The following is a 22,750-nucleotide window of genomic DNA, read 5'->3' on the forward strand; positions in this document are numbered from 1 at the left end:
GGCTGAGAGTCCCTCAGACTCTGGGACTAAGACCAGACGTTTGGGTTTAGATGTGGTGAACTTGTGATCCTCCTGCCTCAGCCTTCCAAGTCGCTGGGATCGCTGACAAAGGTTGGTTTCTCTATGCTGGTGTGAATAGGGTTGTCTGTCATTTACAGCAGAAAGCCTCCCGACTAACCTGCTTAGGAAAGAGGAAGACAGCGAACCAAAGGGTAGAACTTGGAATTAGTGCAGGACAATCAGAACTTCTCCCTCCGCCCTTGAAAGCCAGGTGGGAGTCTACAGTGACACTTAAGGAGGCAGTAAGATTTCGTGCTCCTAAATTGGGACAGGATGTCAGTATTCAAGGCAGTAAGAAGGCTGAGGGCAGCGTTGCATCCAGGGAATAAGGTGAAAGGGGTAGGTTAGCCATGAAGTCTTCAGATGAGGAAGTCATCCCACGTGGCTAGTGGATGGCAAGACCAAAGACCTAAAAAGAGCTGGGGGCTGAGAAGAGGTTTAATTTGGTGTGGGACATGTGGAAAGTTCTACGCAGAAAATCAGAAGTAGAAATATGGGTATGTGGATTTGAGTCCCACCGATGAGTGAAAGACGAGGTCCAACAATGAGATTGCACACATCGGCAAGTGCTACTCAGATGGATCTTCAGTAGCTGACCCCGCTGGGCCGAGAAGCTGTGTATACGTGTTTGTGCGTGAGCGCGCAACGCTCCGGAGTGGCTGAACACTGTTGGGGACTGAGTAGCAGTGAGGTCTAGAGTTGACACAGGCCGGATGTGGTCCGCGCCGGAAGAGAAGCGTGGATAGGCTTGGGGCGGGGCGCGGGGGTCACCGTGGTAAGGATCCTGACAGTTGGGGTCCGCGCGGCACCCGGAGGACCCCAAACACTCACGCCCCCCTCGGCAATGAAATCGGCAGAGACAGGCCAGACATAGCTCAAAAGCACCCACATCAGGGCCCAGGGCTGGGCCAGGTCGGTCTCCAGGCCTTGGCGCGCGTCAGAGCACTCCCTGATGTCAATCGAGCGTTGGGAGACGCGCAGGACCCAGCGAGTCGGTGGCCGCCGTCTCTGCGCGCTGGTACTGCGTGTGCTTTCGCGTTGGAGCTCTGACGACCGGCCGGCCCCTGGAGACTGCTTAGCCTTTCCCAGGCAGCGTCCTTTCCCAAATCCCTTTGCGCCCGCCCGACGATTCTGCCCGCCTGCACTGCACCGCTGCCTGCGGGGCGGAGCTCGAGGGTGCCCGGCGCAAGGCGGGCCGGGCCTGGGGCGCGGCGGGGTCGGCAGGGGGCGCTGCGGCAGCCCGCGCTGCCCCGAGGCCGTTGCGCGCCGCCCTAGCCTCCCCTCCCGCTTCGAGGAGCTGGCAGCCGGCGGCGAGCCCGGCGCGCGGCGGCGGAGCCCGGGCCGGGCCGGGACCATGGGCGGTGAGTGCGGCGCGCGCCCAGGCCGGGCAGTTGCCGTTGGCGCTGAGCGGCGCGGAGGCGCGAGGCGGGCGGGCGTCCACGATCCAGGATTGGGAGACTGAGGGGCAACGCGCGGGTAGGACAGAGGTGGGGGACACTGGCGAGGGTTTCCAAGCATCAGATCTGAGCCCAGCGACCAAGCTCCGTCCCCTGTCCCTGCGCCCTCCCCGAGTCCCAGCCGCAGACTCGCGCCCCCTCCTCAAGCCACTCCCCCGCGCTCCCCTCGTCCCAGCCAACCCCCACCCCCTCCGGCCCGGCGCCCCTTCTCCAAGCCCCGGCGCCGTCTAACCTGCCTGCAAATCCCCTGCTCCCGCCCGAGCCCTCGCCTCCGCCTTCGCCTACCCGGAGCTTCTCCCACCCCTGCTCCGCGCCTCTCCTGCCGAGCCTGCCTCCTCCAGGTCCCTGTCCCCCAGCCCGCTCCTGCTCGGCCCCCGCACTCCTGCCGCCCGTTTCAGCCAGAATTCGAGCTCTCGGGATTCCCTTTCCCTGTCAGTCCCGAACCCACTCGGGTCCAGGTAAGAAGGCGACCGCAACTTCTCGTCGGCCTTTCTGGGGTGTGGGGCTGGTACCTCCGGGCAGCTACCTGCCGCCCGCGCGGCAGCTCCAAGAGCCACGGCCCCGCCGAGGGACCGCTCCGCGCGCGCAGGTTAACCTCCCTGCATGCTCAGCTTGGGACTGTGTGTATAGACCCCACATTGCTTTTGCCGGAGAACTTGAATACATCGCGATTTTTTTTTTAAAGAAACCGGTTTTGTCACATGCAAAAAAAAAAAAAAAAAAGATTTGCTCAGAGCAGGTTGCTTTTCTTTGCGCCTTAGCTGGCTTTCAAGTTATACCTGTGGAGGGGAAAGGATTAGCGATGCAGGAGAACGTGGAGCCATATTTTTCCGCTTCAGCTGTAGGGTTGCAAAGGGCACTGTGGGGAACGAGGCTGTCCCCGCCTGGGTGGCCACTGTTGGTGGTAAGGCAAGGATGCTTTCGAAACATGCAACAAGTAAAATCATGAGGGGCGTGGAATAGATCGGGGTGTGAGTGGGGAAATGTGGGATGGATGGCCCAGGGGTGGGCAGTCTGTGAGAGTTAAGCAACTTGGGGGGCATTTGTTGCTGTTTGCAGAAGGCAGGAGGGTGGACCCCGAGTGTGCGGAAAACAGTGCTGAGTCCAGCCCACTCTTTCAAATGAGACGTGACTGTAGTGGGGCTTGGCAGCAGCTCGTCCTCCTCAAAGGTGTTGGTGCCCAGTCTGACATCTGTGGGAAGAGGGTTTAAAACAGATGGCTTGGAAAGCCTTGTCGTCCCTGGAGAGAGGTGGAGATGCATGGTGACAGCCTGGAAGCCAGTGTGTGCATCCGCCCCATCCCTTTTGGAGGCTTTCATTAAGTCCTGGATTAAATTAATTGCTCATTTTCAGAGAAGAGACATGTCAGGGGTACTTCTCTTTTAGGTATTGGCTCCTGGCCAGCCCTCCCTCACAGAGGCGTTGGGAGGCCACATTTGGGTGCCAGGACAGGTCAGCCACCCGGCTTTCAGAACACCAGCACTCTGAGCAAGGTGGAACTACCCTATCTGTAACTTTTTTTTTCCCTATTGATCTGCTTGAATAGTAATTAACTCAATATTCCTTTACCACTGAATAGAAAAATCAACCAAGGGCTCACTGGGGTTCAGTAGGTTCCCTCTGAGTGTCCACAAATTCCTGTAGGCATCCTCTTGTACTTTACTGTGATGAGCTGCTGACTGTCAGGAGCTCTACTGGCTAGGAGCACCTTCAGGGATGAGATAGACCCATCTCTGTGGCCCCAGGGCCCTGCCTGGCACCCCCTTGCCTGGTATTTTACTCAGTGTTTGTTAAGAAATGAATTCAATGTGTCTTGAGTCCACGATCTGTGTTTTTCCATTGTGCTGAGTTGTTTTCAAAATGTTATACTTCAATTCAACAGATTTAAATACAGACATGCGTGCGCATGTGCGCACACACAGTCTCACTAGAGACAAACTCATTTGTGTGTTGGGGGGATGGACAAGGAGCTCAATCTCCATATCAGATTTTGACAGCTGTCTATAACCTCAATGGGCCTCCAGAATTTCCATGAAGGAAATCAGTTGCCCTCATCCCAGAAGTGGAGTTGGGAGGCCATGGCCACCCTGAGGAGCTACTGAGGCCTCTTGCTGAGAGGTGAGTCCACCTCAGTGTAACCTAAAGGACCTGAGCTGCAGCCTTAGCCCTCTTGGGCATCCCCCATTCCTGCCCACTGGGAGGACACTCTCAGAAGAACGGATCACTTGCAGAGCCCCACTGTCCACATTAGGCTGGAGTATATGAGTATAACTCACCCACTCACTCCAGTGGGTGCTCCCTACCCCAAAGTTGCTTCCTCTGGAGGGCATACTTCTTGCCCACTTCTATCAGTATAGCTTGCAGCATAATAGGGGTGGGCAGAGGCTGGTGCCTGGGGACTGCTTTGGTCTGTCAGGAGTGGCTGTGCTTCACGGCAGATGGAGCAAAGTCCATCTCTCTGTCTGTGTGAAAGGTCAGCAGTGAGGGAGTACAGTCAGAGCTTGGGCCAGGGCGGGCCAGACCCCCTTTGTTCAGGAATCTGGGAGGGACTAGAATTCAGAGTGCCATTTGGATGTGGGAACCTGCACTGCCCCAGGCTGTCATGAGCTTATCTTTCTTACCCAGACTGCCTCTGTCTTTAGGTCTGGCTTTTACCCAGAATTCCTGCAGCTGGCACAAATCTGTTTTCTAGAAGAGGTTTAATTGATGCCTGCAGTTCCGTGAGTGAGAGAGAAAGGGAGGGGAAGAGAGAGGAGAGAGAGAGAGAGACTACTATCTCAAGGGCAGGAGAAAGGATGAGAGAATGTTTAAGATCCTGAAAATCCAGAAGGGGAGATTCAGCCCCAGGATCTTTCTGGGACAAGGATCTTACTTGGTGGGTACGGAAGTGTGCCCACATTCTTGTGTCAAGATTACCATTAGGAGCAGTCACTGAGATAGACTAAATGGCCCAAAGTGCTGAGCCCCTGTTCAAAGCCAGCAGAGTTGGGCTTGACCCGGTAGGAGGGTGCTGGGCAGTTTTAAGTGTCTGTGAGGGGTGTGGTGCTTGGGTGGCCTGGGGGCCTGACCTGGGGGAGCCACCTTGCACTTGAGATGCTGAGGAGAAAGCCCAGGGAAGTGTCAAAAGAAGCAGCTCGGAGGCTCAGTGCACCTGCACTTGGTGGGTAAAGAAGACATAGCCTTCTAGTAGGATGGGGGGGTGGGTCGGCTTTTGATAGGAGCAGCTTGCTAAGGACCCTTCTTGGAGCTGTGAGACAGCCTCACTGGTAGCATAGGGATCAGTGCAGCCGCTCACCCTGCAGCCACTGCAGGGCTGCATGAGGAGGCATCTGGGAGCCCAGAAGGAACTGCAGGGTCTGCTCTAGTCAAGAAGGCAGGAGAGCCGTGGTCACCTCACTGGACCACATGCTCCCCACTCTGCACTGCACCCCTAGAGCCTGCAGGCTGCTCTGCCCTTTCTTGGATTTTGGTTGGGGAAGTCCTTGGCTTTGGTAAAAAGATCAATTCCTAGTGAAGGGGGGAGGAACCTCAGGATCGTGGAGGATGTTAATGATTAACGGGCTTGAGAAAAAAATGTGGACGGGCCTGCAGTGAGGAGGCAGTCTGTACTTCCTCTTGGCTGGGTTGTCCGTCCACACCTGCCTCTGTCCATTCCTGCACCCCTCCTTCCCATGCCCACCCATCCGCACATGGGTTTCCCACCAGCAAAACCACCTGGGCTGGGCACTTGGCTGGAAGAGAGTTCTATCTAGTAATGGAGACTGTGGGAACTCAAAACTTCTCTTTATATTCGCGGTCACCTCCCACGTGGACCTTCATATTCCTGTTTGCAAGGCATCCCTTTGTCATCTGGTTGCCACCCTCTCTGTCTCTATGTGCTACCAACTTCTTTAGGGAGAACTATAGTCAACAGCATAGAAATCAGAGCTTCAGAAAACGGAGTGAGGTAAAAATTACTTCATCTGGTTTTGACCTCCCCATCCCTTCCTCTCCCCTCCCCTCCTCCACTTCTCTTTGTGGGCACAGCCATCATTTCTACCAAATATACAAGTAGTTTGAACACGATTTGTCCTACCCCTCAATTACTTGGAGACTTGTGTCTTTCCAACCAACAAAAACACACAGCTTGCTTTCCTCAGCTTGCACCATTCTTGCATCCACCACCGGCCATCAGAGATACCACAGTTTCGTTTTCAGCATTTTAACTACTAAATAAGATGAGGCTATTGCTTGCTAAATATGTCACAGCAAATACAGGAATTAGTATAAAACATTTACTCCTGGATCCAGGAGTACCATTAGGTCCAAAGAATCTTTTTTTTTTTTTTTTTAAGAAACAGATCTTTTTATTGGTTGTTCACAACATTACAAAGCTCTTGACATATCATATTTCGTACATTAGATTGAAGTGGGTTATGAACACCCAATTTTACCCCAAATGCAGATTGCAGAATCACGTCGGTTACACATCCACAATTTTACATAATATGCCCTATTAGTAACTGTTGTATTCTGCTACCTTTCCTATCCCCTACTATCCCCCCTCCCCTTCCAAAGAGTCTTGATAACTCTTTATGCTTCTAAAATGAAAGAGGCATTTGGATCCAGGGGAACAGAGAAAGGTTATCAAATTATAGCAGAAATGTTTGGAAGCTCAGAAATAAGAATGGAAAGGTCTTACAGAAATAAACTATCATTTTTTGAATATCATGAATAGAATACAAATATATTAATTAGGACTTTTTTAAAAGTATAGACAAATATAGAAAAATTTAAAGTATAGATTAGTGAGTATAGAAATTTGGCTTTATTGAAATATATCAGTTGTCATACATTGTGTTTATATACTATCTGACCATAGAGGCAACTGTATGAGTTCATTGATGAGATGGAATCTTCGATCTCATTGGATTCTGGCAAGTCTGGATCTACCTAGAAATAGGGAAATGGGACCTCAGAGTGGTTAAATCTTTCTCCCTAGAAGTGAGATCTCTTCAGCAGAGAATCAGGATGTAAACTTGGGTATTGCTGCTACAGTTGCCTGATAACCAGATGTGGTTACATAATTACTTGAAAATGGTCTCCTGCTTAGGGGTCAAAGTCGGTATTGGTTTTCTTTAGGGTACTCTGCAAGTCACACAAGCAAAACCAATGCATGTGCTGTACCCCCAGAACCCCCCTGGAAGGGTTTCTCGGGTTCCTGGGTTTCTGGTTCTCTTGATGCTACAGGGCCTAGGTTTGCTTGTGTCTTCAGAACAGTGATTAAGAGTATGAACTCCAAAGCTAGATTGGCATTGAATCCTGGACCTGCCATCTCTAGCTTGTATCCTTGTACCTTGTGACTCTGTTTCCTTATTTGTAAAACTGGGGTAATGGTAATACCTGCTTCTTGCTTTCTGGTATTGTGAAACTAAAATGAGATCGTATGTGACAGAACAGCACCCAACATATGGTCCATGCCTAAACACTGTTAGCTTCTTACAAATACATCCTAGGTGCCAGATGAGCATACAGAGATGATGAGTATATGATAATACAAAGCACAGGATCTCTTGTGTTCCCAGGGAAGGACATATATGACAGTGCAGAGAATTCTACAATGCAGGCATTTGTGACAGTGCAGGTGTGACAGTGCGGGAGCATTTCCAGGCACTCACCTAGCTCTGGGCCTCGTGCTCTGGCCCTCGAGGCTGGGGTATGGCCTGGAAGGTGCTGACCATTATTGGGATGGGGGTGGGGGTGGGGGCGTGATCTTTAGCTGGTACATACCTGTATCATATGACCTTGCCAACTGTTTAAGTCAGGTACTCATTTTGATTGGTGTGTGTCTGGCACTGCTGTTGGTTAATGTTCCAACTGTCACTCTGGGCCACAAGTTGTTAGCAGGAAGCATGACAAGAGACCATAGACTCAGTGTTTCCTCACCTGGTGTGACAGTGCTATTATTGGTCCCCATTGACAGAATGTTGCCCTTGCGGCTGTTTTACAGGGGCCCTTCTGCAGTTCCCGGAGCCACCGGAGCCACCGTCTCACCAGAGACCCAGCTTTTAGAGCAAGGAATGGTGGTTGTAGCAGCTCCCAAGGGTAGACTGGGGAGGAGCCGACCACCAGGCTTCTGTGTCTGCTGTAGCTGGAACCTCCTTGGCCCTAGAGGCTGTGTTGATTGGCGTGGGTCCACCGACTGGTCCTGGAAAGGGAGGCCCTTCCTCCGCAGACCTTCCCTGCCCTGGGTCCATGCATCCTCCAGGAGTTGGCATGGCAGCCTGCCCGGCCGGCACCTGCCACAGCCGAGTTGGCACAGGGCCTGCAGCCGAGGGCTGTGGACCAGAGAACCCTCCTGTGGTGGCTGCTCGAGCGCTTCTGCGCCTCATTGGGCAGGGCTCGAGCACCCTCTGCCCTGTCCCGGGGAAACTGAGGGTCAGTTCTCTTAGTGGGCAGCCTGGTTATTTTTTATTCATTTTTAAACTACCGGGACTCAAAATGAATGAGATGGTATTCTACATTTTGATACTCGCCCCATGCTTGGAAATAGAGAATGGCAAATGATGCCAGTGGTTGGTTTGTCAGGGGGAGTTGAGTTAAAGGGGGCTCCTTTTGTCTAGTTCCCCGGGTGCCCTCGCTTCTGTAGTTCCATTCGGCTCCTTGATTTCCTAGGCCCTGTCCGTTTTCGTCGCCAGTCTGTCTGTCTGCCTCTCCATTAGGAAACAGACCTGAAAAAATCAAAGCTTGGGCATTTATGGCTGAAGGTCATGGCATAGAGAGTTGATTTTTTTTTCTTTCCCTTTGGGCTCCATCTTCAAGATGAAAAATTACTGTCTTTCTGAGAAACTAAGTATATTTTAGGAGATCACTAACGTCAGCAGGCAGGAGGATCTAAGCAAGCCAGCTCACAGGATCTCCAGCATCTCTAAGTTAGCAGCATATGATTTTTGATTTTCTCCTTTTGTGCATCTTGCTCTCGTGACTGCTGATTATCTAGAAGCGGCTGCATTCATTGGTGGTGTTTAACACTCTACTTAGAGTAAGTAATTGCAGTTGGCTGGGCTGAGGACAGTTCATTCTTTTTATTTGCTTTTTTTTTTTTTGCGGGGGTGGGGGGGCTGGGGCAGGGATGCCAGGGATTGAACTCAGGGGCAGTTGACCCCTGAGCCACATCCCCAGCCCTATTTTGTATTTTATTTAGAGACAGAGTCTCACTGAGTTGCTTAGCACCTTGCTGTTGCCAAGGCTGGCTTTGAACTCTCAATCCTCCTGCCTCAGCCTCCCGAGCCTCAGGGATTACAGGTGTGCCTAGCCTTTTTATAGGCAGCAAATGCCAGAAAGGGGGGTTGGAACTCCTCACCTTGGTGCTGGCCCTCTGCCCAGTGCCACATCCCTCTGGCTCATGCAGCTCTCTCCCCAGCTTGACTGGGGTGCCCTGGAGGGCCGTGGCTACACCCAGCACTTCTCAGAAGCTTTGGCCTTGGAGCAGTAAATAGCCTCAGTAAAGGTCGTTGAATAAAATAAGTGATGAGTGGTGGAAGGGCATGTCCGTTATGTCATTATGGCATTATGTGTGTCATAAGGTGTCTTCCCAAAGCTCCCATGTCAATGCAGGAATGTTCAGAGGTGGAATGATCGCATTATGAGAGCCATACCCTAATCAGCAGATTAGTCCATTTGATGGATTCATCATTTGAACGGTAACGGTGGGCAGGTGGGGCGTGGCTACTGGAAGTGGGTCACTGGGGTGTGCCTTGGGGATTGATATTTTTGCTGTGGTGCCTCACAGTCTCTGTGCTTCCTGGCCACCATGAGGTGAGCAGCTTTCCTCTACCCACCTTCTGCCATGATGATCTATCTGCCTTGCCTCAGGCCCAGAGCAATGGCGTGGGCCTGTCACTTTCTGAACCTTTGAAACCATGAGCCAAAATAAGCTCTTCCTCCTCTAAGTCGTTCTCGCCAGGTGTTTTGGTCACAGCAACACAAAGCTGACTAGCACAGTGCGTTTGGCTGCAAGTAACCAAAAGTCCTGCCTCCGAGCCTAACACCAGTAGGTGTTTGCTTTTCTCCTGTGACAGGTGTCTGAAGGCCGGAGGCTACTGGTGTTGGTTTTCAGCGACTCGTGCCTGGACAGACTGACTCTTCTGTTATTCTGTCAGCCCTTCCTTCATGGTGCAAATGTCTGGTTCAGAAAGGAGGCGATGCCAGCCACATTGTCTCCTTTTCTCAGGAAATCAGACCTTCCCCAATAGTCCCCCTCGTTTCCTGGGCAGAACCCCATCACGTTTCTCCCAGTTAAAAGGGCCATGTGAACAGTCAGCAGGTACACCAAGGAAGGCTCCCTGCCTAGACAAATATGTGTCGTGGCCCAACCCTGTGGGCATCTGATCTTTGCTCAAACAAATTCCAGAGTGGCTGTTCCTCGTGGGCGGGTGGAGGCTCCTAGGCTGCCGTTCGCAGGTACAAGCATCTTTGTGAGAACAGGTCCCCGTTGAGTGGCCTCAGTAGTTGGAGGTTAACCCAGGGGAGATGGCCTTCAGCCCCTGTCAAGCGCCCTCTCCTGATCTTCCTGAGTTTCTCTCCAGCCCCCCACCCAGCTTACAACTGGAGGGGATGAATGCCCATTCTCATTCATTGAGAAACATCTCCCACTTACTTCTCGCTAATATGTGTCATCTCTTGGGTTTTGGTGCCTTCTCCTTCTCCAGTTGTTGTAGGTTACCGTGACAGGTGCTCCTCAATCCACAGCATCCCTGGTACCTGGTCCCCTCCGTGCCTCCCCTTTTTCCTACACACACTTGCTGAACCCTGAGGCTTACTGTGCTCTGTGTCATCTGCCACCTCCCATCCCATCCAGCCCTGGGGCAGGCAGGTGGGGACGGTCCCCTGAGCCTCTATAGTGTTGATGAGCTTTGTGGCATGGGTAGGCTCTGGAGGACTGAGGTTACCCGACTTTGGAGGACATCGCCCAGGCTTGGGTTCCAAGTTGGCCTGAGTTTAAGGATGAGCTGGAATTAACCAGGTCAGGAAAGCTTGGGGGCCAGGAGAATAAACCAGGCACAAACCCTGAATCACGAAAAGGAGCACACAGCTGAGTGGCTGATGTGGCCACTCATCCAGTGACGCTGTGCTCCAGGGCCTGGGCGGGCAGCAGTGGACAAGGCAGGTGAAGACCCAGCCCCAGCGGAACTCAGGCCTAGGCTGCAGGGGGGCGAGACTGTGGAGGGACAGGGCCAGAGCCTGAGGGCGGATCGTGGACCCCGCTCTGAAGGGTTTGCTGGGGGAAGCTGAGGAGGATGTGGGCCCTGTGGCTTGTGCCGTCACCTCTCATGCCCCTGTGTCTCGAATTCCTGTCTGGTCCTTTGCCCAGGCATTACTCAAGCTGTAAAAATAGAGTCTGGCACCAGAGCACCAGCGTGAAGTTGGAGAGGAGAGCTGGAACTGTCACCACACATCAAGGGGCTTGCCAGAGAGGGTTTTGATGGAGCTCTCTCCTGGAGCCCCGGGGACGAGGTTCTAAGTTGGCTTACAGTGCTTTTCTCACTTGGACTCATGCCAGTACTTCTTACCACTCGCCCAGAATGTGTCCTGATGCCCATCCCTGCCCCAGAGTCCACCCCTCACCGTGAGCACATTGAAGTGGACACTTAACCCTGAAACCTGCCATGTAGGGCTCACCTGGCCACAGATTGGCCTGCTTGGAGAGGCTGGTCATCTCCCTGGGGCCCATGAGGTGCTGGCCTGCAGTCCCTCGGGTACCTACGTCCTGTTTCCAGTGGGTGACTTGGCCAGCACTGTGGTCAGCACCTCCTGAGGCATTCACAGGTCCCAGCAGTGCCAGGGAGTGGTGTTGCCCTCCCCTTCCCCAGGGACCTGAGGGCTGAGCCAGGGTTTAGCAAAGCTGTCAGCTGCCCCTGTGGTGATGAGTGGCCCCCAGGGTGGCCTCCTGCACTGTCCCTCCCAGTCCTGTTTATTATAGTGGACTTGACCTAGAATGGGGATGAGGAGCTTCTGCTTGTCTAAGCCAAGGGCTCAGTGAACAGCTCTTTGCTTCAAGGTCGGTTAATCTGAATCCATAGACAGAGACTGGCCCGTCCAGTGGTGTTCATGGAGGGTCTCCTTGGTCCAAGTGCTGTGGGAATGTGAATAACACTGAGGAAGAGGAGCCTCATTATCATCCCGAGTGTTTTCCAGGTACCTCCGTTAAATCCCCGCCCCCTACTGCCAGCTCCATGAGGTAGGTGACGTCCACCAGAATATAACCCCCATCGGGCCAATTTGGGCTACTAATCCCCAGCTTCTTGTAGGTGCTCAGTAAATATTTGTTGATTGAATAAGTAAAACCACCCTGTACAGAAAACGCAGCTGCAGCTCAGAGAGAGGAAAGAACTTGCCCAAGCTGGAAAGTGGTGGAATAAAAGGTTTGGACCTCGGTCCCAGGGAGGTCCCATAAACTGCGACTCAGGGACCCCAGCCATCACTCAGCCCCGGAATATGGGTTGCTTGGAGGATAGCAGTGTAGGAGGGCCCCGCATGGTCTTGCCAGGCCTGTCAGGTGTATAACGACTTGTGTAACCAGTGTGACCCCCGAACATCAGGGCCCAGGAGGTTGAAGGATGCCATCCCAAGGGTGGGAAGAACACAGGGGAGCAGATCCCTCAGTAGCCGCAGGGTGACATTCCCACAGAACCACCTTTGTCCTGTCGGGCATGTGCTCAGAGACGGTCGGTGCTCCCAGCCACCCTCTACCCTGCTCTCTGATGCTTCAGTGCATGGGGACTGTCACCAATAGCACAGGGGGGGTTTGGGCCCTACCTCTGTGCCACAGTATGCGTTGCCCCTCCTTGGAACACCTGTGTTTGTCGCCTGTGCGAGTCAGGTGGGCCCCGGACAGCCCCCACCCTGTTGGTCTCCCAGTTTCTGCTCTTCCCAACAGCCCTTCCTGGTCTTCCCAGTCCCAAGTGCCCCTAGGCTCTCCCTGCAGGACCCAGAGCCGGTAGTCTGTGTAGTGCATTTTCTTCTGGTGTCCCCGGAGCCCTGGGTCCTCAGGTGGACGGGGCTTCTGTACTATCCCCTCCCTTCGAACCCCCATCCGTTCTGCAGTTATCTGAATGACACATCAGGCTCCACATTGCTTTGAGTTTTGAAAGGGGGTACTTTTTCCAAATGACTGGTCTCTTTACAGCTTGTCATGTGCCCTCCTTGTAAGATCTTGCTTAACTACCTTGTGAAAAATTATTATTTAAGTCAGGCATGGCGGCTCTCGCCTGTGATCTCAGCTGCAAGAGACTGCTGGGGCAAGAGAATTGCCAACTTCAAGGCCAGCCTGGGCAAGACCCTGTCTCAAAATAAGAAATAAAAGGAATGGAGATGTAGCTATGTGGTAGAGTGCCACTGGATGTCAACCCCCAGTATCACAAACTAATAATGATCATAAAGTTGCCAGCATTGTCTTCCCCAGTTGAAAACTTACTATCTGTTAAAGAAAATCCAGAACACGCAGAAACATGTAAGTGAGAAAATAAGTCTTCTAGTCTCCACTACCTTTTTAAAGTGTGGTCCGCCAGCTTCCGTCTTGCAATTTGTTTTGGACAAAAATCAAGATTACCTGAAATCACAGCCATAACCACTCATGCTACTTAGTGCGAATTTTTCTCTTTCCAGTGGTTTTTCCTTTTTTTCTTTTTCCTCCCCCAATTGTTCCTTCTTAAAGTAGCAGTTATTTAAATTCATATTTTTCAAAATAACACCAGCTCCAAAATTCTACAGAATACACAAATATGAAGTCCTGCTCCCTCCTCTGCCTCAAATTGCTCAGCCAAACTTTGGGACATATGTCCTTTATAAAATGATTGAGATCAAACTGTGCAAAGTGTTATAGCTTGACTTTTTGATGTTATAATACAATGTTGTTTGTCGTGTACAACTTATTATACAAGCAGAGCATTAAAAATAGTAAGTCCTTTACTCTTCACAGAGATGGCCACTATTAATCTGGCCATCTTTTAATTCTGCTAGATCTTTTTCTGTAAGTTTACCTGTTTTCTTACACATGTTAAGATAGACAACGTAGGGCTTGGGCGTGGTGGTGCACACCTGTAATCCCAGCAGCTCGGGAGGTGGAGGCAGGAGGTTTGCAAGTTCAAAGCCAGCCTCAACAAAAGTTAGGCCCTAAGTAACTTAGTGAGACCATCTCTAAATAAACTACAAAAAAGGTCTAGGGATGTGGCTCAGTGGTTAAGCACTCTGGGGTTCAGTTCCCAGTACCAAAAAAAAAAAAAAGACAATGTAGGTTTTACCTAAGTGAGCTGGCTCTGTATCTGTTATTACGTTGCTGTTTTACTCTCTGTTGTTTTTATTGGGGCTGTATTTCATGGCAGGTCATAAGCCCACCTCTTTCTTTTTAAGGCCGAATCATGTTCTACTGCATCAACACACTGCACTTTTCCGACAGTTCTCCAAAGGGTGAGCATTTCAGTTGTTTGCAGGTTTTACAATGACTCCTCATGTTTTGTGCACACAAGGGAGCATTTTTTTTGTAGGGCAGATCCCAGAATATGAGCTTCTGAGGCACCAGGTGTGTTTGTTTATTGTTTTAATGGAGTTAACTTTCCTGGACGCAGAGGCCATTCCAGTTAACCATCTGTCGTGGAGAGTGAGTGAGAGAAATCTTCCCCTAGTGACTAACTTTCACTAGAGATGAGTGAGCTTTTTAATATTTTGCCAATCCAAAGGGTGATAAATGAGAAATGCCATCTCTTGCAGGGGGCGCGGAGACACATACCTATAATCCCAGTGGCTCAAGAGGCTGAGGCTGGAGGATCCTGAGTTCAAAGCCAGCCTCAACAACTTAGTGAGGCCCTAGGTAATTTAGCAAGACACTGTCTCAAAATAAAATGTAAGGGGCTGTGGTTGTAGCTCAGTGGTAGAGCGTTTGCCTGTCAAGTTGAGACACTGGGTTCGATCATCAACACCACATAAAAGTAAGATAAAGATATTTTTTCCACCTACAACAAAAAATATATTTTTTAAAAAATAAAGTAAAAAATAAATAAAATATAACAAGGGCTGGGGATGTGTCTCAGGGGTTAAGAACCCCTGGTTCAATCTGCAGTACGGGGGCGGGGGGGAGAGAAATGCCATCTCAGTTTTAAATTTGCAATCCCCTGCCCCTAGTTTTCTGGCACACACATACATAAATGCATTGAAGAAAAACTCAGCCATGTGCCTGGTTCTCTCTCCTTTGTCCTCTGGCGACAGGTCAGATGCGTTTCCCCTAGCCATTGCATCCTTTTCAGAAGCTTGGTCATTCAGCGGCACCATCCTGCTGAGCTCCAGCAGATCACCTGGGGTGCTCCTAACCTTAGCTGATGTTCCTTGTCTCCAGAGGTCCTGGGAAAGAAAGGAAAGCCAAGGAACACCCTGCGCAGAGAAATGGTACAGAGAACAGGAACCCAGTTAACATCTGAAGTAGAAATTTGCTTGGGGTTCATCCCTCACCCGACTGGAGAAAGGGGGGTTCCCCCAGACATCTCCAAGAGCTCTTGCTGTATGTGGACCCCCTCTGTGGACTGTTGGGAAGCACGGCCTGCTCCCTATGTGCCCCTGTGGATCATGCCTGGCTCTCCTTACTCTTCTTTGGATGGAGGGATTCCAATTGTTTTCAGAGCATTCATTTAATATTGGTGGGAGCATCCGGGAGGCTGCGTGGGATTGTGGAAGTCGTGTTGAGCTGGCTCTGTGTCCCAGAGCCCACTCCAAACTTCTCACTTTTCCGCAGAATGACTGTGTAAAGCTGGAAAAGACACTCAGCTTCTTGGGTCCCCTGGGGCTTGCGTAGTGCAGAGGACCAGGGGGAGAGTGGGTTTAGAGAGCACGGTGGAGCATGGGCTCGTGGGTACAGGTCAGGTCCAGCTCAGTATTAAAGAGAGTCCCTAAGAATTAGCGCCTTCTAATAGTGAGATCGGCAGCTGCCAGTTTTCAAAAATGCTCCCACAGGTAGTCGGCCGCTCTGGGCCCAGCTTTGCGCAGCAGCGGGGACTTGCTCCCGAACAGACAGGCGCCAGCCCTGCTGTCACATGCCTCCAGATCCATTGCAGGAAGCAGCCAGAGGGTTAGGTATTCCAGGGTGGTCACTCCATTATGTAATGACAGTCCCTAGAAGTGTCATGAAGGAGATACAGGGTGACTAGAGAGGGTGAGACAGGATTCGGCTCTCACCAAGGAAGAGCCAGGGTAGCTTCCCTGAGGAAGTAACCTCTGCGCAGGGATTGAAGGATGATCCAGGAGCAGTAAGGTAGGATTGGAAGGACAGAGGAGAGGCGCATGCTGGCCAAGGAAGGCAGGATGGCAGAAGTGTTCAACTCTTCCCTCCATAAGTCGCGATTGAGCCCTTGCTCTGGGTGCTGGAGACGCAGGTGTAGAAGACAAGACTGATAAAGTCCCCGAAGAGAGTGGCAGAGAGCCTCGACATAGCAGATCACCCCGGTGTCATTTCACTACCATCCTCGTCGTCTGGAGGTGGACTAGGCTCAGCCACTGGTGCCCTGCAGGTGTCTCACCCAGATACTCAAGCCATAGCTGCTTTGGGATTCTCACTCACATGACGATGGCTGGGCTGCGGAGACACACAGCTGGGAGATGGGACGGCTGGGGCCACGTGGGCATCCCTGTCTCTGGGTGGCCTCCCATGTGGCTCTCCAGTGTGATGGCTTCAGAACATCAAGTGGCCTGTGAGGTGGCTGCAGCATGTCCCTTAAGGGAGGGGTTCTCACCTCCATCCCTCTTCTAGGCAGTTCCAGAGGGTCACAGATTCTCCATCCTGGGTTCTTTCTCATGGGGCTTGACGCCCCTGTGGGCTGACTCCCCAAGCACTGGCCCAGCAGACTGTCTGCCCTGACTGGGTGAACACGCGTGGACACAGGCTCCAAGTCCCCAAGGAGCAAAGCTCTCCTGTGAAGCCGAGAGCTGTCGGGAGTGGGAGTGAGGCTGGACCAGCCGGGGCCCTTGGAGGCCGTGGGCAGTGAATGGTCGTTTGTCATCGCTGGAGCATTGCGGGCAGCTGCCAGAGGGCCAGGAAAGAGTGGGGAAGACATTTCTTTGGGGAAAAAGAAGAGTTTGTGTTATGTTTTAAAATCCATCTGTTAGAATGATTTGTCTTACAAAAGAATATTCCCGGCTATAGGTGAGGAAGCTGAGCTCTTCACCGGATTGAGTCACTTGTGCCAGGATCAGCGCTGTGGCAGTCTGTGGTCGAGTATCACAGAGATCACAGAGCTAGTGAGCAGAGACACCCCCTGTGACCTGCACAGTTCAGTCAGTCACCCAACGCAGTCCAAGCCGACCTCCCGCTGTGGCTTCCTGCACTGCACATAGTAGTGCCCCCCGGTGACTGACTCAGCAGGAGAGCTCTTTGTGGGGTTCACCGTGAACACTTAGAAACTCAATTTATGAGAACAAGTACTTGCTCGTTTATCTCAGGTTTGTGGAAGCCGGTGACTTCACAAGGATCAACAGCTGCCCATTGCTTTGCATTCTGGACATCACTTGTGTCGACAGCTTCTTTCTCATTAAGTGTCATTGACCTTGAAGCTTGTGTTTCATTGCCACTTTGACCTAAGCTGGAACTCAGAACAGTGTAACTGCTTCACTGGCAGGGACCAGGTAACAGTTCAGATTCCAAACTAAGTGGCTGTGACTCCAGGGCCCAGCGCTTAGCTCTGTTCAGGCTCTCCTTCTCGCTTGGTTAAGTGCAGAGGAGCCACAGTCTGGAGAGGGTCAGGGCCTCCTCAGGTGTCAACATGGGGAGAGCCCCTAGAGGTCCCTGCCTCAGCCCCTCCCCTGTCTCCCCAGCAGCTGGCTGCCTGTTGATCACCTCCAGGGGCATGGGAGGGCTCATCCTGTGCTGACCACACTGCCCGTGACGCAGCAGCATTCCAGAACATTTTAAGGGCACAGAGTTCCTGCTCATGGGCACTGGCAATGATAAGGACCCAGGGAGATGCTGGTGCCGGCTCCCTGTCATGACTGGGCCATGTGCAGTGAGCACAGGGGTTTGCCAGAGCTCTATAAGTGAGCTTCTCACCTGGAAAAGACTGCATCAGACAAAACACCTTGTAGTGGCCAACACGAGCTCTCCCGTCCACGGCTCCGCCACCCCTGTGTCCACCCAGAGCAAAACCCCCATCTCTGAGGTACTGTCAACATAGACCCTCAGGTGTCAGAAAACGTAAGTGGCCTTGCCAACCCATGCACTTGCGTGTCCCTGATTGGCACTGTACATCTGTGATTCCGAGGAATTGTTAATTTTTTTCTTTTTGGCTTTGAAAAAATGTGACTTTTATCACCCAAACCTTTATTACATCCCACTTTGCGTTTCCAATTTTACAGCCTGCCTATTTAATCCCCTTGTGCTTTCCTTGACATTTGAAGAAACTTTTAATTGACACAGTTTTGCTTGCAAAATAAAATCTTTAAAAAAAAAATAGTTATATTTTTAAAGTGCCTTTGTGGGGAGTAACTCATGCCAACTGTGTGTCCCCCTCTTTGCTGAGGCACTCGGAGTTGCTCTTGACATTCTAAATTAAGAACGCTTCTACAACTTAAGAAAGGCAGTGAGGCGGGACCCACGCAGACTTCTTCCAAAATGTCAGGAAAAAAATAACCCAAGGGAATGTGGGCGTAAAAATGCTGGCGTGTGGAAGCCGTGTTCGGTCTTTTCTGGCCCCGAGAAACCACCAGTTTCTTCTGGAAAAAATAAAAAGAAGCCACAAGGGAGAGTGTGGTTGGAATATGCAGTTCACAAATAAAAGGGGGGAGAAAAAAACCTTTAATATTCCATGAACTTAAAATTGCTAAATCTGCAGATTATTGGCCTTGAATCTTTTCTGGCAAGGAATAGTAGCTAAATAATTCAGGGTGCATATTTTAAAACATGTAGGACGTGGGATGAACGGTCTGGTTGAGAGAACGCATGCAGGTTGCCCGGGGCCCGCTCTGGACTGAGCCGCTGACCACACCTGAGCCGGCGGCTCTGCTGCTTTTCAGACATATAATCATGACTGTGTACGTGTTGGTTGCTAGATTACTAGTGCCAGGGCCTTCATCAGATCAGTGAGCTTCAGAATGATTTTTTTTTTTTTTTTGAGTAATTGTGCGGGTTGTCACAGAAATCCCTTTCTTCCCTTGATCCTAACAGAGAGACTTCCATCAGGAGGTGAATCTTGGTTTCACCCATTGCTGTGGTCCTTTCCCAGTGCTAGGTTTGGGCCTGGGCATGTGATCCTCTTTTGCCAGGGAAATCTGGTGGAGGGGCTTCTAGGAGACAGGAGATGCACGGGACTGCCCCTTCTGCCTCCAGGTACGGCTGGGAGCATGGCCACCATCTTGTGACCCTAAGAGAAGCCAGCCTGGGGGCTGGACAAGCACAGAGGGTTGCCAAGAGCACAGAGAGAGAAGGGTCTCGGCTTCCTGATGATGCCCTAGAGTAGCTCAGATACCAAGCGCCTGGGGCTGCTCTGCGTCAATGGGCCTCTCTGGGTTAGCTGGGGTGCTCTGTGGTTGGAGCCAATAGTCTTCATGGGTGTGTGAATTATTTAAATCAAAACAAAAAGTGAAGTTCACAGAGAACAAAGGTGTCCATGATCACGTCACCTTTTTATCAGATCTAAAAGGGATATTCAACCTGGGCAGTGACGAGTCCTCTGCCTCATGCAGCTCATCACATGTGTCACTTTTTTCATCACAGGTATGGACAGAGCTGTGAAGGGGACCCGTGTACCGTGGTGCTGATGGCGAGCTCTAGGTACGATGTGGGTTGGGCTGCTTCCGAGAAATGAGACCTTTGACAACTTGTGAAATGGCTTTTTTTTCTCGTAGAACAGTTGCAGTTGGTGGGCATTCGAGAAGGGTGGCGTTGGGCCTGCAGGATTCTTCTCGGTGGTACCCTAGGGTGCCATCTCTGTCCCTGTTGTTTAGAGCTGGCTCAACCCCGTTTCAGTGTTGCAGAGTGTGCAAAGCGGGTAGAAGAAAGGTCAGGGTTGGTGGGGGCAGACAGCCGCCTCTCCATCTGGCATCACCAAGGAGCTTCCGATCACAATTCATTGGCCAGAACTTGATCATTTGCCCACAATTAGTTGCCAAAGAATCTAGGAAACATCGTGTCTAGCTGGGTGACCAGGCCTCTCGCTAAAGCCCAAAGGAGCCAAAAGATTCTGCCCATGAGAGGAAGGAGACTAGACATGGGGACAGTGGCATCTGCCACATAGTGTGTCTGAGGAAAGAACACGGTGGGTGGTGTGAGCCTTGCGGCCCAGGTTCCCTTGAGCCAGCACCCACCTGTCCTGGTCCCTCTTCAGGTCAAGGACTTGAGCCAGGTGATGTTTAAAATTCTTCCAGCTCTGACCCTCTCTGGGATTTCCAGGGGGCGTTCTGTTGCTGGAGCTGGGGGAGAGGGGGCACTTGACCCCTAGAGAATTCACTGCTAACACTTAACGAAGAGCCCGTTATCAGCTGGGTTCCCTGCCATGTGCCTTACACGTGTTGATGCCGCTTGCCCTCACACAGCCTCTGAACGGCCCCTTGATGGTGCCCATGTCATAGAGGGCCCACCGTGGCCCATGAGGGGGCAGAGCAGGGCTCCACCATGCCCCCCGATCTTTGGGCTCGCCCTCAAAGCTGAGTGGGAAGGACTTGGAAGTGAGGAGGGATTTGTGGGGTGTGGCTGGGTCCCAGCAGGTACTGAAGCAGTGCCCAGACCACCGGGGCCCAGTGCTCCTGTGACCAGGGGCTGCTTGGGGATCAGTCTGCAGCACTGAGCAGAAGCGCCCTCCCACACTGGTTCCTTCCTATCCTAGAGGTGGCCATCGCCACTTTGTTTTACATGGGACGGTGACTTGGGTTGTATCACCTCTCAGAGTGCCCGGTGGGGGAGGCACCCGGAAGGTCGGTTGTGGTGCCAAGTGCAGTGTTGAGGGGGGATGTGCTCGAGGCTCCTGGGCCTCCTTTAAGATGCTGTTGTTGCTGGGAGCGGCAGGAGGCTCGGGGCTGCTCCTCTCCAGGCTTCCTGCAGGAGGCCAGGTGCTGAGAAAAGACAGAAGAACCCTGGCCCTAGAACATGAAGGTCAGTCCCTCCATCTGACACTGCTCGGTGGCATGACTGCTGAGACCCCCCCTCTTGCTCAAGCCTACAGATGAGTCAGCTTTGTGCCTAGAGGGGACTCCTGGGAGGCAAAGCCAATCGGTGAGAATGTTGTCTAGTCCCACGGATGGCAGGACTCTTTGGGGTCAGTGGGTCAAATGGCCTGGATAGAGGGAGTGAGGCCCTTGAAGCCCACACACGGGTAGGTCCTGAGCCACAGGAGAGCCCTGGCCTTGCAAGAGCTTACCCACATAAGATAGAGGCTCCTAGGCCAGCCCTGTGGGGCTTCTGGGCAGCTGGCTGTTCCCAGGCCCAGCACTGCCCTGCATTGTGTTGCTGGACAGTTGTGGCCTCGCCTCTTCAGGAAACCTCCCACTGCATCCTGACCTAAGTGTAGGCTCTGCTGCCCCCTCCTTCTTCCCCCTTGGCCTCTCTTCTCAAGTACCTAATGATCATCTTGCCCATTTCTTCACTGACCAGACTGTGAACTTCCCTTTTTTTTTCTTTTAGTTGTTTAACCTTTTAAAACTGTAAAAAAAAAAAAAAGGAATAAAATAGCCTTTTAACTCCAGACCCATGGAAGCAGAGAGGAGCACGTGGTGAACGCCGGATCCCTCATGCAGCTTCAGCAGCTGCCCACATCCTGTGTCCGTGTCCCTCAATCTTTTTGTCTCCCTGCAACACTCCCTGCCCTTGGAATACTTTAAAGCACATCCTAGATCTTGTATCACTCTTCCACAAATACTTTACTGGATTTCAGCTATGACCTGCAAGATGACCAAAAAAAAAAATATATATTCCCTGTTGTGTGTCCTGGGTCACTTGTGATGGTTTCTGACACCATGTGATCTTGAATCGAGTGAGTGAATGAATGAATGAATGAATGAATGAATGAATGAATGAATGAATTGGCTTTTACTTTTAGAACCAAGCCTGTACATTGGCTGGAGACCCTGGAATGTGAATGCTGTGAGTTCATGTCCCTGTTAGTAGGGACAGACAAGGCAGGGCACCAAAGACAGCAGAAAACAGTTTTATTTGGCTGCAGCCAGGTTCAGAGGGCACAGCTTTCACTGTAATCAATTAATCCCCTGAACCCCAAGTTCAGGTAGTTTCAAAACTGTATACCCAGCATGTAAGGGGAGGGGCTCAGAAGTTCACATAAAAGCAGCTTTTTCTTTCCCTGTTCTGGGCAGGTTAATCCTTCAAGGACAGCACCCTAGAAGGGGAGAGCTTCTTCTCCCCTTTCTTTCCTCCCCCTGCCAGCTGTTACCATGGAGCCCAATGGGTAACTTTTCTTGTCTTAGAAATGGAGGCATCTCTGTGAAGCCCAGCTCAAGGCCAGAGGCCTTGTTAAAGGATTTGTCTTTTTTTTTTTTTTTAATCACACTCTGCATTTGCAAACACACTTTTACAAACTACTCTACTGGATAAATTTTGTGGAAAACTAGTAAGGAGGTGTTCAGCACGTGGAGTGATGATTTCTTCCAGGCCAGTGGCCAAGCAAAATAGAGCAACAAGAAAATTGAACTCTTTTGCTGACAGTCCTAAAATCAGCCATGGTAAAGATTTCTGGAGAAGCCCAGTTAAGATTTTCTGTGGAGAAGGGGGTGCCACTACATCCCCTCCGACCCAGGTACCCATCCCACTGCCTGGGATTTCCAGGAAGCTCTGAAATCCATCCATCTTCATCCAACCTCAAGGTTGGTTTATTCTTAGCCAAGCATCTTTGATTTTGCAATTAAACTCCACTCTGAGATGACCCTGAAGAGAGAGGACTAATAAGATGATGCTTTTACCTTCGCTTGGTTCATATTTAGATCACAATTGCATTATAATGACATTATTGTAATGTTATATTTATTTAGGCCCAAATGATTATCCTCCCCCAAATCAAAGCATAGAAGACATCCAGTGCATTTTCTTTATTAAAAACCATCTTTCTATTCCCAGAAATGGTATTTTTACTGTACAAATGAAAGATAATTGAGTGCATATTTTCTTTCAAGCAGTCGTGGTCATGTTTGAAACCCTCAGTTCTGTCCCTTCGAAGGGGACCCTGAGATCAGGGTCTGTTGCCTGATGTGGCATTTCCAGTTCTTAAAAGGTTAAA

The 22,750-nt window shown here is 51.3% G+C and overlaps 1 protein-coding gene across 6 annotated transcripts in view; it reads left to right on the forward strand.

Annotated features, from left to right (window-relative positions):
* Positions 1-846: 846 nt before the first annotated feature.
* Positions 847-22,750, forward strand: part of Pxylp1 (2-phosphoxylose phosphatase 1) — a 58,375-nt gene continuing 36,471 nt past the window's right edge. For 2 of the 6 annotated variants that reach the window (XM_005328026.5, XM_078043420.1), the window contains exons 1-2: positions 1,285-1,421; positions 19,246-19,302. Coding sequence is in view for 1 of the 6 variants with exons in the window: in XM_078043418.1 (XP_077899544.1) it covers positions 1,013-1,421 (409 nt within the window). In the remaining 5 variants the exon portion in view is untranslated. Of the gene's footprint in view, positions 1,422-1,463; positions 1,548-1,840; positions 1,976-19,245; positions 19,303-22,750 lie in introns of those variants that run through there. The other 4 variants (XM_078043419.1, XM_040269890.2, XM_078043418.1 and 1 more) reach the window with 4 other exon arrangements.

Source organism: Ictidomys tridecemlineatus, chromosome 3, assembly GCF_052094955.1.
Source record: "Ictidomys tridecemlineatus isolate mIctTri1 chromosome 3, mIctTri1.hap1, whole genome shotgun sequence".
NCBI lineage: Eukaryota > Metazoa > Chordata > Mammalia > Rodentia > Sciuridae > Ictidomys > Ictidomys tridecemlineatus.